Below are 14630 nucleotides of genomic sequence, written 5' to 3'. Positions count from 1 at the left end.
CTCATACTCACACATACTCAATCCAGTGGCACCTCACTTAGACTTTGGAATCCTCTTCCCATGTGCCAGGATCTTTTTTCCTTCTTCTCCAGTGGAGGAGAGGGGAAAGCTTGTTGTGGGTGAATCTGTTCCCCTACTTTCCTCTCTGAGGGCCTTGCTTCTCCTAGTCCTCCGGGAAGGATGACTCTTGTCCCTCTTTTCCTGACCTTGCCCACAGTGCAAAGGATCAGCCTGCCACTAGGAAGAGGGAGCTGGATGCTGGCTCCTGCACAATGTCTGTCTCATTTTCTATTCTGAGGCCTGGGCTCCTTCTCTGTATGTTATGCCAAAGTGGGGAGAAAGGAGAAGCAGAAAACCTGCTCTCTACATGGGACAGTAAGTAGCTACTAAAAACTGTAGCTCAACAGCAATCCTGTGAACCTTGCTCAATCTGTGCCATGGACATCGTTGTCAGCTGTTACTGCCTACAGCAGCAGAAGCCCAAGTTGTATACACCTGTGTAATATTTTACAAATTAAAAATATATTTTCTTTTTATGAAAAAGATTTCTACCTCTTGGTCTTTGGGCACCTCAGCCTGTGTAAATAGATCAGCCAATGCATATAGGAATCCAAGATCTAATTTGAGATCCATTTCCTGAATCAGCACCTTAAAGTACCTGAATATGACAGTAAAAAATAACTATTAAACAGCAGCAATTTATTGTTTGTAAAAGCAAAGCTTCAAATTGTGAAGCAGAATGAATTATGAAATAACACACAAGGTATTAAAACTACCTATTTATGAACTATAGATACAAAATAATTCCTCAAAAATCCACCGCCACTGGTCAAAGAAAATTTGGAGGTGCTCCCAGTGAACATCTAAAAAACCCCTACCTCATTATCCACCTACATATCCCTCCTCAAAATTCTCCTTTGCCATGAATATTCTTAAAAATTTGACAACAGTTAGGCTGCTAGTGTGTAGAGACCACTCACTGCTTATCATACTGACCAGTACCCTTTGTTTACTTGTACTCCCCCATCGGTCTTATATCTATCAGTGGTCTCTCTTGTCTTATACATTAGACTGTAAGCCCCTTGGGGAAGAGATCATCTCTTTCTTCTGTGTTTGTACAGCATCTATCACAATGAGGTCCTGATCTCTGACCAGGTTTCCAAGGTGCTATGGCAATATGAATAATAACAACAGAAGAATAACATATGAACTCCACATTTGCTATAACCAGAAATAATTTCACTATATAGCACCTTTTAACTTTAACTTAAACAAATGCTATATATATATGACATTGTTAACAAATGCTTGCTCTAATGCAGAACTGTAAGTGCTCACACAGGTAACTAACAGGTCAAGTAAGGGTGAGTTCCACATTCCATTTTTCCCCCAACTGTTATCTTTCTGAAACTAATTTCTTTTTGGGTTGAAATTTACCTTGCTTTGTCTCAGTCCACAAGTGAAGTTTATTTCCAAAAGTGTGAGCAAAATCAGTTTAGCAGTTTTTCATTGCGAGTACATAAAACTACACATCTTCCTATATGTTACAATCAGAAATGTATTGCTGATGTGACTCCAAAATTTTTTGGAAAATAGCACATAACAATAGCTGGACCAAAGGAGTTTTCTATTCATTGAAAGACTACCTCTGCTAGAAGAAAAGATAGTGGTTTTGGAAAGTTTAAACATTCCACCATAATGGAATCTGTAAAATATACTTACTTAATACGTGATATCTGAGAATGCCCTGCAGTCCGCATGACAATACTCACATCAATAAATGGCTTTGGTGCTATAAAGAGGTAAAACCAAGAAGTCAGTATAGGTTTTATAAGAAATATGTATGAACTAAATTTTCCTGAATATAAAAATGCCATTTATGATCCTGATTATCTGCAGTGTTTAAATCCCATAAAATAGAATATAATGGAAGAAGTGGGCACTCATGTGATTCAAACGAAGGAGAAGTAAGAGGAGCAGGCAGGAGGGAAGAGAAGGAAATGGAACATCAAAAAACTCTACTCCAGCCTAGCACCTTTTAGAAACATAGCATTTTCACTTGATAGCAAATGAATGCTTTGGAGGATATTTTAGCTGTATATAATATAGCTAACGCTATAATTTATTCTTTTATTCATATATTATAAGGTCAGAAGGGGCCATTGTGATAATCTAGTTTAACTTCCCATATAACAAAGACTTCCCTGAATTAATTCTTGTTTGAACTAGAGCTTATCTTTACAAAACATCCAATCTTGATTTTGAAATTGCCAGTAATAGAGAATCCACCACAGCCTTTGGTAAATTATTCCAATGGTTAATTACCATCATATATACCAAGCTATATATAGTAAAAGCTGTGTTATCCGGCACTTTACCAACCGGAAAACTCTATAAACTGGCATTTCTGATCTTCAGTGAAAGTCCGGTTTATAGTACGGTTGGCATGGGGCCGGTAGGCGCCCTACCAGGCTCCGCGTGGCTCCCCAGAAGCGACGACATGTCCTCCTGCTGCTCCTAGGTGGAGGAATGGCCATAAGGGGTTCGGAGTGCGGGATCTGGGAAGGAGTTTGCATGCGGGAGGGGGTTTGGGGCAGGAGGTTGGGTCGCGGGAGGGGGTACGGGGTGCCGGATCTGGGTGGTGCTCACTTGGACGCCTCCCCACAAGCGGCCACATGTCCCTGCCTCTCCTAGGTGGAGGTATAGCTAGGCAGCTCTGCGCACTGCCCCCACCTCGCCCAAAGCACTGGCTCCGCAGCTCCCATTGCCCGGGAACCATGGCCCATGGGAGCTGTGGAGGCAGTGCCTGCACCCCGCACCCCAACCCCCCTGCCCCAAGCCCCCTCCTGCACCCAAACTCCCTCCTAGATCCTGCCCCCCAACCCCCAGCCCCCTCCTGCACCCAAAATCCTTCCCTCCCTTTTAGTTAAGCGGAATTTTGAAGTTATCAGCATCCCCCATTCCGCCCCAACATGTTGGATAACAAAGCTTTAATTGTACAACATCAGTATCGAAAGGGTTAATCTGGACCTTCAAGTTATTTATAGCTCTACTCATAAAATTAATGCAAAAAGAAATATAGCCTCTAAATAACCTATTTCCAACCCTCAGGTTAAGGCAGTTAGCTTAAAGTTTTAAGACAACCAGTAAAAAAATTTCAGGATAAACATCTATCTTCATAGCAGCTTCTCAATAACAAGACTGTTAGAATTTGAATGAGATGCATTATTACAATTAGGGCTGTCAAGCGATTAAAAAAATTAATCGCAATTAATTGTGCTGTTAAACAATAATAGAATACCATTTATTTAAATATTTTGGATGTTTTCTACATTTTCAAATATATTGATTTAAATTACAACACAGAACACAAAGTGTACAGTGCTCCCTTTCTATTTTTATTACAAATATTTGCACTGTAAAAAACAAAAGAAACAGTATTTTTCAATTCACCTAATACAAGTACTGTAGTGCAATCTCTATCATGAAAGTTGAACTTTCAAATGTAGAATTACGTACAAAAAAATAACGGCATTCAAAAATAAAACAATATAAAACTTTAGAACCTACAAGTCCACTCAGTCCTACTTTAGCCAATTGCTCAGACAAAGAAGTTTGGTTACAATTTACAGGAGATAATGCTGCCTGCTTCTTGTTTACAATGTCAGCTGAAAGTGAGAACAGGCGTTTGCATGGCACTATTGTAGCTGGCGTCGCAAGATATTTATGTGCCAGATGTGCTAAAGATTCATATGTCCCTTCATGCTTCAGAGGACGTGTCCATGCTGATGATGGGTTCTGCTCGATAACTATCCAAAGCAGAGTGGACCGATGCATGTTCATTTTCATCATCGGAGTCAGATGCCACCAGCAGAAGGTTGATTTTCTTTTTTGGTGGTTCAGGTTCTATAGTTTCCACATCTGTGTGTTGCTCTTTTAAGACTTCTGAAAGCATGCTCCACACCTCGTCTCTCAGATTTTGGACGGCACTTCAGATTCTTAAACCTTGGATCGAGTCCTGTAACTATTTTTAGAAATCTCACATTGGTACCTTCTTTGCATTTTGTCAAATCTGCTGTGAAAGTGTTCTTAAAACGAACATGTGCTGGGTCATCATCCGAGACAGCTATAACATTAAATATATGGCAGAATGTGGGTAAAACAGAACAGGAGACATACAATTCTCCCCCAAGGAGTTCAGTCACAAATTTAATTAACGCATTTTTTTAACAAGCACCGTCAGCGTGGAAGCATGTCCTCTGGAATGGTGGCCGAAGCATGAAGGGGCATATGAATGTTTAGCATATCCGGCACGTAAATACCTTGTAATGCCGGCTACAAAAGTGCCATGTGAACGCCTGTTCTCACTTTCAGGTGACATTGTAAACAAGAAGCGGGCAGCATTATCTCCTGTCAACTGTAACCAAACTTGATTGGCTGAGTGGACTTGTAGGTTCTAAAGTTTTACATTGTTTTGTTTATGAATGCAGTTATGTAACAAAACAAAAATCTACATTTGTAAGTTAATATTTTTCAATTCTCCTCAACAGTGTATTTCTTTTGTTTATCATTTTTACAGTGCAAATATTTGTAATAAAAATAATAAAGTGAGCATTGTACATTTTGTATTCTGTGTTGTACTAGAAATCAATATATTTGAAAATGTAGAAAAAGATCCAAAATATTTAATAAATTTCAATTGGTATTCTATTGTTTAACAGTGCGATTAATTGAGATTAATTTTTTTAATCACAATTAATTTTTTAGTTAATTGTATGAATTAACTGCAATTAATCGACAGCCCTAATTACAATCTGATCATACCTGTTTCGCTTTTGCTTATTTAAGTGTACTTTCAGCCCATATATTTTGTTTTTAATACTTCAGTAATGAAAAACTATTATTATTAATGGTTGACTCATTTTTATGACAAAGCATAAAAAATTATGTTCAACAAAAGCCTCTTGTGTTTTGTTGCATACATATCCACAAAACGGCCAATATCTTAAGGGGCATGGGAAATGAGCTCTCTAACTTCCGCAGATAATCTCTGCAGTAGTCAACGTTTACAGCAGTGGCTCTCGACCTTTCCAGAATATTGTACCCCTTTCAAGAGTCTGATTTGTCTTGTGTACCCTCAAGTTTCACCTCACTTAAAAACTACTTGCTTACAAAATCAGACATAAAAATACAAAAGTGTCACAGCACACTATTATTGAAAAACTGCTTATTTTCTCATTTTACCACATAATTATAAAATATTATACATAAATTTCAGTATAAACAAGTCATTGTCTTATGAAATTTTAGTTTGTACTGACTTTGATAGGGCTTTTCATGTAGCCTGTTGTAATACTAGGCACATATCTAGATGAGTTGATGTACCCCTGGTTGAGAACCATAGGTCTACAGCATTGCCCTGTCAAATATGCACTGCAGATACCTGAACCACAACTATCCAATTTCCAAGGCTACTGATCTAAGCCTTGCACAAGCAATACATTCACTCAAATTAAAAACAAAACTCCAGTAATGGAGTATACCTTTCATCACACAAATATTAGAGGCAACACCAGCTCATGTCTGGAGCTAAGACGTGCCGATTCTTCCGACTAAAAACACTGTTTGGTGATATAAATGCAAGAGCAGTCCAGTACTGTCAGCTTTATTTATCAACATTCAAAGCTACTGAGTATCAACAAATAGCCAGGGTAGAATGAGTTAAATCAAAGCTATATAAATCACTGATTTTAATTATAATTTAAATCAGCAAGCAGGAAACCTTGATTTAAATAATTGATTTTTATCATGTTTTGCATTTTGCTTTTCAGTTATTTTCATAAAGAAAGGCTTATTCTCATTCGTTAATAAACTAAACTAAATATATACTTCACACTAACTTTGGTGTTTCTTTTTGCTAGCCAGGAGGATATACCATATCTATACACTTATTTAAAGCAACTATAGGTCTTAACTTATATTTACTGAAATTTGTATTTTTTGTATGTTGCAAAATGGTGAACAATGCATTTCTAATTTACTAGATTAATTTTTTTACTTGTTATTTGTGTCAAGCTCTATTTGGACGGACATTCAAATACAATTAAATTTGAACATAAACAGCAACTTTTTTTTTTTAGAGTACCTTAAAAGTGCTGGATACATTAAAAAAAGTTTAGCACAATAAGTTCTGCATTAAATATTAGCTGATTCATTAAACAAAGGAAGTATTAGCTGTAGTTAGTGAATTGAACTGATTGTTTTTAATCACTATGTCCTTCAAGATTTTAGAATTAGTAGAACTAACCTTCTCACACCTAGTTTTTATTCATAGATAAAAAAGCAGGAAAGTTTGTTTTGAATAAACTATAGTCACTGCACTGACCTAGTTGAAATGAAGAAAATATTAAACTTACAGAAGAGGCTTCTGATGTCAAAAGCTGGTTTAGCATTTCAACAAACTCTGGTTCCAGGTTTTAGCCATGGACTTCCAGCAGTTCAGTGGTTTAACTTTCTTTAAAAGTTGGCAGCAAACATGTGCTGTTTAATATTTCTTTACATTAATTTTAATGATTTTAACAGATTCTAATAAGTTTAGGCATTAACTTCAGTTGTCAATTTCAAATATAATTTTAAATTGTTTGCTTTTAAAAATAAACCTGTATTTAATTTAAAAACAATTTAACCTTTTAAATTAAAAAAAAATCACTGATTTTTATTCACCCCTGCAAATAGTCCATTCCTTTCTTAAATTTTCCTGAACTTCTCTTTCTCCTCTCCCAGCCCTTTTTCAGACAGGGATCACCCCCTTCCCATAGATTCATAGATTCTAGGACTGGAAGGGACCTCGAGAGGTCATCGAGTCCAGTCCCCTACCCGCATGGCAGGACCAAATACTGTCTAGACCATCCCTGATAGACATTTATCTAACCTACTCTTAAATATCTCCAGAGATGGAGATTCCACAACCTCCCTAGGCAATTTATTCCAGTGTTTAACCACCCTGACAGTTAGGAACTTTTTCCTAATGTCCAACCTAGACCTCCCTTGCTGCAGTTTAAGCCCATTGCTTCTTGTTCTATCCTCAGAGGCTAAGGTGAACAAGTTTTCTCCCTCCTCCTTATGACACCCTTTTAGATACCTGAAAACTGCTATCATGTCCCCTCTCAGTCTTCTCTTTTCCAAACTAAACAAACCCAATTCTTTCAGCCTTCCTTCATAGGTCATGTTCTCAAGACCTTTAATCATTCTTGTTGCTCTTCTCTGGACCCTTTCCAATTTCTTCACATCTTTCTTGAAATGCGGTGCCCAGAACTGGACACAATACTCCAGCTGAGGCCTAACCAGAGCAGAGTAGAGCGGAAGAATGACTTCTTGTGTCTTGCTCACAACACACCTGTTAATAAATCCCAGAATCATGTTTGCTTTTTTTGCAACAGCATCACACTGTTGACTCATATTTAGCTTGTGGTCCACTATAACCCCTAGATCCCTTTCTGCCGTACTCCTTCCTAGACAGTCTCTTCCCATTCTGTATGTGTGAAACTGATTTTTTCTTCCTAAAAGAAAAACTGATTTTTTCTTCCTTCCCATCACACATACTTTTTATGTTAAAGGAATATGTACACAGCACCCACTCTTGGCCTCTTCCTTCAACCTCTATCCCACCCCAAAGGGCAAAGCAGGGGGAAAAAGACGAGACCAAGCACAGTATTTCATTTGTAAGGAACGTATGCAAGACAGGTGATCGAGAGCTATGCCTTAAATGTTTCCAGTCCACAAACTGGCTCAGAGTATACCAGAAGAGAAGATTCCAAGTCCAATATTGTTGATGGAGGCTCCAGCACTAAGCCCCACCCTACAGCTCAGGCCACCAGAAGAGGTCTTCTAAAGCTGTAGGAACACTCTAGCAACCAATTATTAGCATTAAGATAACTTGATATTAATTAAACTTAAGATAATACATCTATGTCTCCCTTTCAAGAAAAATTTCTATTTGTATTCTGAGAGACAACGTGGGTGAGGTAATATTGAACCAACTTCTGTTGGTAAAAGAGACAAGCTTTGTGTAACCTCAAAAGCTTGTCTCTTTCATCAATAGAAGTTGGTCCAATAAAAATAATTACTTCACCTACCCCATCTCTCTCTAACATCCAGGGACCAGCATGGCTACAACAACCTGCAAACCGTTTATATGCTCATTTTCCAGGCTACTAGGGTAGGTTTAATGAGGAGAGAAGCTGCTAACAATGAAAATTATCAACTAGGAAATTTCTTATTCAATTATATAGCTTTTCTCCTCATCCATCAGTAATGGGAAGTAATGAACAGTGAATCACAAAAGCATGCCAACTGGTGCAGGATTTAAAATCCAGCCTGCAGCCACTATGATGCACCAAGGCCATGGCAATTTGGATAGAATGAGATGAACTGGGTACAACTGGTGTATATACTCCACATGCTTGAGCTATTAGTTTTGAGTATTATTTTTATTACCATAGTGCTTGGGGGCCCTAGTCATAGACCAGGAATGCCCATTTATGCCACAACCTTCCAAAGCAATGCTAAGGGTCAGAACAAAATGATGGGAGAACCATTTCCCAGGAATTTCAGAAAGAGGAATTCATCTTGAGCAGACACATTTCTGGAGCTACAAAAATAACCTTATTCCTATGGCAACAGAAATATGGGTCTTGTACAGATAGGGAAACTAATTCCAAAACCTAACTTTTGATATAATGAATTACTTTTTGGAGGTAATGTCATACTAATTAATCTTGGCATCTAATGATACTCAAATGGACAGCCCAAAGTGCCTACCTACAGAATGCCATGAGGGCTGGTACCACATTTCTAGGATGCTTGTTTATACGAATCCAATCAAATCATTCTGAAGAAACTCTAAAGTAGCTGAAATCACCAGAACTTTGTGATTATTATTATATTAGTATTGTAGCATCTAGAGGTTTGGGCCTCAATGGCCTCGGTACTGTACAAAGAGGCAGTCCCTTCCCCCAAAGAGCTTTGTTTCCCCTGACAGTAGCAATATAATTGGACCAGATTAATCAATCAGATTTCCTGGTTGAGTTCTATCTGCATACTAAAAATGTATAAGAGACTAACAGAGAAATCCTGCTGAACTATCTTTCTCTTCCAATAACTATGCTGTTTACTGTAGGTATTCCCAATCCCGATGCTTCAAGAGGCCTTCTGGTCTTCTCTGCAGGTGCACGGTCAGTCCCTTGACTGCCTAACAAGTCCAATGGGCCTTCTGCAATGGAAGACTAGGAGGATGCCTACAATCTTCCCCTTTCCTTTTCTATATCCTTTGCTGCGGAGAAGCTTTGACCTCTAGTTATCTTCTGGTTTGGGAAGAGCTATCAACATTCATACCTCAGATCAGAAACCAATCCCTAACAGGAAGTAGGAGGAAACTTCCTCTGTGAGCACCATAATAGTCCACTAATGTGGTTTCTTGCAATTTCATCTGAAGCAGCTGGTACTAGCCACAGTCACACAAGATATTGGACTCAATGGACCACTGGCCCAATCTTATGTCAATTTTTTTGTGGGATGTGCTTGTTCTAGCTGAGACATAGTATTGCTGTCAAAGTGAACCAGAAGGATGTGTATTCAGATTTTGGAAATTTGTCTTCCAAGTATGTTCTTCATCCTATGAAGCTTGCGTCCACAATGATTATACAAGTGTTTAGAGCAAATACTGGGGTGGCTTTCAGAATGTTTTTTGTACTTACCTGCCCCAGAAAGGGACATGTGGGTATGATCTAAAAAGGACACCTAACTTTTCATTTTATCAGGTGCATGTTTCCATGTCCTCAGAAGGAATTTCTGTAGGTGTGTTCTGAGAAACCCATTCAGGGAATGAAGCCAATGCATGGCACCTGACATCCTAGCCATTGGACACAACTCCCAGAAAATGGAATGGGGTTTTGCATCTCTGCAAATCTTTACCATGATAGTAAAATTATGGCCAGAGCCATGCCTGTTTTGACCGCTGGGTGAGCAACTCTCTGCACTGGAGTTCAAAATCAAGATGAGCTATTCAATAACTGGTAGGTATGAATTATTTCCAGTTAGGAATGGGTCTGTTTTTCTGGACAGAGCACTGATTGGCATGTTGTCTATAGATGGGTATAGATGCGTAAATTGCAACCACTGCCTTGCTGAGACTTCTACCTACCATTTCCTGACTCTGGGGGAGGAGAATATGGAGAAAAAAAAGTCTTGTACATGTATTGTGAGCTCTCCTACATAAATGCTCTATTTTTTTCTTTATCATGCTGAGGATTTTGTTGGTTTGGAGGAAAATTTATCTAGGTTTTGTTGGGAGCTCCTGCTCCACATTTTCCCCTCAGCTAAGGTAATAGTCCCTTCTTGGATAAAGTTGGTGTTGGTAGCAACCAACTGACTTCTATGCTGGCTTTGATGGTGAAGGTTGAGGCCTCTGCTATTGTCAGCTACTAATTTCTCTAATGTTTCCCCAAGCAGTTCCTCACTTGTACATTTGCTATTCATGGATGTAATATAACTTCCTTGTAACCGCCAAGTTAGAACCCCCATTGGTCATCACAAATCACATCAAGGATACAAGTAGTACAGAACCAGAACCTCTCACTCCAATTAAGGATCAGACCTCTAGATGATGAGCCACTTGCTTGCCTCCTCCTTGCCTTTCCTTACTAGATATATAAAAATAACTATGGGTTGAATGGCTACAACTCAGGCTTTGAAATAGCTCTGCAGTGTATCCCTAACTCTTACGGTCTATAGCAGTGGTTCTTAACCTATTTACCGTTGTCAGCTACATCCAATACTATCTGTATGGCCCTGAGGATATCACATGGGCCGCAGGGCTGTGCTGATTGGGCTGCAAGCGGACCACAGGTTGAGAACCACTGGTCTATAGGTTCTTTTGGAAGGAAGCTCCTTTCCGAAGGTGTGATTATCTTTCACTGGTGAAGCTACTCCAGCACCGAATTTAGACTCCAAACATTTAGGAGTAACCTAAGTGGGATTGGGATTTTACTCAGTATTTTGAACCTGGAAAGGAATTTCTTAGTTACCCCTCTGTAACTCCATGATGATGCAGCTTTATGGGAGCTGAAACCTCTGTGCCTATGACTGCTCCTTAGGCTTTAATGTGGCGCAGGGAAGGAGAGAGAGACTCTGATCCTTTTTCCCTGGCAGAGCAAGGTTTTATGCTGATTTCTGGAAGGCGCAATTCCCATTCTGCCACTCCCTGATATCTGAACTTCCTTCCCAAGAAGAGTGGGGGTCCTTGGGATGAAAGTCAGACAGGTATAATTCCCATTACACTGCAGCCTGAGGCAAGACTGAACAGGAGAGACAGGCTTCTCTGTGTGCCCAGACGTGACACAAGGTAAAGAAGGGTTGGTGAGCTTGATTTACAGCTTCATGAACAATATTAAGTGCTACCCTTTGAAGGTGACACTTGCTTCTGTCTTTTTGGGAGCTGGAGTCTCTGAGGATTGCAAAACTTATTCCTGAACATCATAAGAATCCCCCAATTCACAGTGGAAGGAAGGGGAACTGTGTAGTTCCATTTCAGTATCTTGGCTGGGGAGGAGGAAAATGACTTTGGATCCTTTCTGGGATTGCCCAGCTCCGTAATGGAATTTACCCCCTAAGCTAGCCAGAGAGTGTCCTCCTCATCTTCTCCCTGAAACACTTAGGGCTTCTCTATGTTGGAGTCATGGCTCATTGGGATGTGCAGGGGCCCAAATGGTGGTCCAACTGTCAGTGCAAGGGTAAGATAGCTTTGAACAGACAGCACATAATTTACCCTCAGTATAGCCTGACAATGCTGCCTCACATAGGGAACGCTGCTTAAATTTAGCCTGGTTGTGGGACAGCTTTGACTTGCCTGAATGGGGCTGAAGGAGTACCAGACAGAGTGTGATGCAAGAGCAGATCCACCATGAAACCACCATGTTGCCAAATAATCAATCCAGGGCAGAAGGAGGAGGAGGACAAAGAATGATTTTAAGTGACTACTGCACAAAAACGAACAATTAAAATTATCAAACATAATAGAGTTGGGAGAAACTGAACTGCCAATTTATTTTGCAGCCAGAGGTAGAAAATCTGATGGCCTGAGCTGAAGTTCTTAGTCTTGGAGTCTTCAGCAACAACACTGTACTGCCTCCAAGTTCATAGGTGGGAGGCACTGACCCTTTAGTGATGAATGAGCAGAAAAGCTGTTCAACATAAATAATGCCATCAAGGCCAGCAATGCTTTTTTAAGCTTTATAGCTTCTTTTTCTATGCTATGACAACAAAGATTCAGGACAAAATTCAAACCTGGTGTAAGCAAGGTGCAACTCTATTGATTTAAATGATCCAACTTGCACCCGTTGTAAATTTGGGGAAGTGTGTGCATTCTCTGAGAGTGACTGCACCACAATTAAGGTGGGGCAGAGTTTGTCTGGGGTTTACCCAGGAGGACAGCTCTGCTTTATGCCGGGGGGTGGGTAGGTGGGGTGGAGAGAGGAGGAAGGAGGTCAGAAACTGCTGTAATAAAGGTGCTCGGTGGTCAGCTTTGCAGCAATGCCCGCTCTCTTCCCCCCAGGAATGAGAGGTCCGAAGGGTATAAAAGTACGAAACCTGGGTGGGGCAAGTCTTTGTTCCATGCGGCGAGGAAGCAAGCACTCACCCTCCCTCCCCTAGTGGAGGTGAATGGCAGGCTGGGTTAGGACCTTCTGTGGGCATTATGCTAGTCGCTCCTTTTAAAGTGGGGCTGGGAAGGAATTTTTCTCGCACCACTTGAATTGGCTTTGGTGGAGTGAGGTTTTTTGGCCTTCCCCACAGCGGATGTAAGGGACGACCTTTTCTGGTGACAAGGAAAGGTGGTAGGCCATATGTCGCAACTTATTTTGTAAGGTTGGGCAGATGTCCAGTGCAGGTACTTCATAGGGAAGGCAGCCAGTGACCAGATAAATGGCCTGGTAAAGGACTTAAAAGGAGGTACCGGATAAAGGAACAGAATGGGGGAGGGGGTTGGGGACTCCTGATTGGTACGGCAGGGAGCCAACCCCTTCCTCCCCACCCGCCCCCGTTCTCATAGCCCACCTTAACCCTCTTACGAGGGTGGTGGATGGTAAGGTCCAAGCCATGGGTCGGCTGGGGGACCTGGATGGAAACAAAGGGGGGCTGGTGGAAGCCCCGGAGAATTGATTTGAATAAACATGGATTTGCCTGCACTGTACACTTTATTTGCCAGGTAGTCCCAGACATCTATATAATAAAGTTGCGGCCTGATTAAAATCCATAACAAGTGTCTCCTGTCCTTCTTGAGGTGTACCCAGACAATATTAATAGTATATGTCAAAGTAGTATTATGTATAGTGGATGAAACATCTAATGTTGGTGGCATGAAAGAGGTTTTTTTGGTTTTGTTAAAGTTATGAGAATTTCACCCAAAGATGCCTCCTAGTCATAATAAATTTGGCTTTAGGTGGGTGGGCTGGATCATTCATTCCTTAATACTAATATTTGTTTTCTCTGTAGTTATCAAGTTTTATGGTCAATTTTGACTGATAGTGGCCTAAATATGCCTTATCTTTTTCATGCACGTCTTTCTGTTTTAAGGAGACGAACTTATATTCTGCTTATAGTGACAACCTAAACCATTTACAAATGCACATAAAATATATATTTATATTTTTGTAAGAACTGTGAAATATATTAAATTATATCCACAAACCTGAATCCAGGGTGATGGACTTTGGAGGTTTAATAGGATAAAACACAAAAGGAAATATGGCTCCGGGAATCTGGTTTTGTATCTGATAAGGGTAAGGACAGGACAAGATGATGCATGTTAGCTATTCCAGTATCAGCTGTTTATTAAAAAAGAAACTCTAGGTAAGCAACATACAGAAACATTAAAATATCCTTTACACATGCCAAACACAAAAGAAAAAAGTGACTGATCCAAAAAGTGTTCAGTATATTTCTGAAAAAAGATCATTTGGATTACAAAACCTAGAAAAACTCATTTCTGTAGCCCTAACATTGTAAACAATTCTTGAACAGTAACCTTACTAAGTGTGTCCTCATACATTTTAGCTCTTTGGAAGACTCACCTGTATCCAGTAAACTTGGACTCTGAAGGACTTTTGATGTGCAGATGTACTATATTCTACATTTAAAGCTGGCAAATAGTTTCTTCTTACAGGAATTTCATTTGGTTGCTGGATTTTCATGTTACCACCATTAGGAGTTAAACAAACCTGTAATATTAATATTTAAAAAAAATGGGTGTGCTGTGTGCTTCAGTAGCCAGAAACTCTAATTTTAAAATGTACATTTTGTACTCTCAACATATTGAACGTCAACTTTAAAACTAATATTAAAGTGTTACTGCTCAAATGTTAGAATGTTCTCCAATTCAAGTTAATGGGGATAGTCATTAACTTCAACAGAAGCAAGACTAGGACCTAAGTTTGTACACTTATTTTGAGGGATTATCTATCTATTTACATGTTGCTTTCTAAAGTTGATGTACAATAGTATGGTGAACAATGTCATTTTAAGATATAAACTTGCAGGTGTCAGGAGCCTGGACTCAGTTTCCTGCACAAATTATT

The 14630-nt window shown here is 39.7% G+C and overlaps 1 protein-coding gene across 1 annotated transcript in view; it reads right to left on the bottom strand.

Moving 5' to 3' along the window:
* Positions 1-14630, bottom strand: part of VPS13A (vacuolar protein sorting 13 homolog A) — a 286528-nt gene that overhangs the window by 51065 nt on the left and 220833 nt on the right. The window contains exons 56-59 of the mRNA XM_065406641.1: positions 14127-14273; positions 13745-13826; positions 1723-1792; positions 553-658 (exon numbers count right to left, since the gene is read on the bottom strand). Coding sequence (XP_065262713.1) covers positions 553-658; positions 1723-1792; positions 13745-13826; positions 14127-14273 — 405 coding nt within the window. The remainder of the gene's footprint in view (positions 1-552; positions 659-1722; positions 1793-13744; positions 13827-14126; positions 14274-14630) is intronic.

Source organism: Emys orbicularis, chromosome 6 (genome assembly GCF_028017835.1).
Source record: "Emys orbicularis isolate rEmyOrb1 chromosome 6, rEmyOrb1.hap1, whole genome shotgun sequence".
Classification (NCBI taxonomy): domain Eukaryota; kingdom Metazoa; phylum Chordata; order Testudines; family Emydidae; genus Emys; species Emys orbicularis.
The sequence above is the reverse complement of the archived record's forward strand: the minus strand, read 5'-3'. Positions and strand labels throughout refer to the sequence as shown.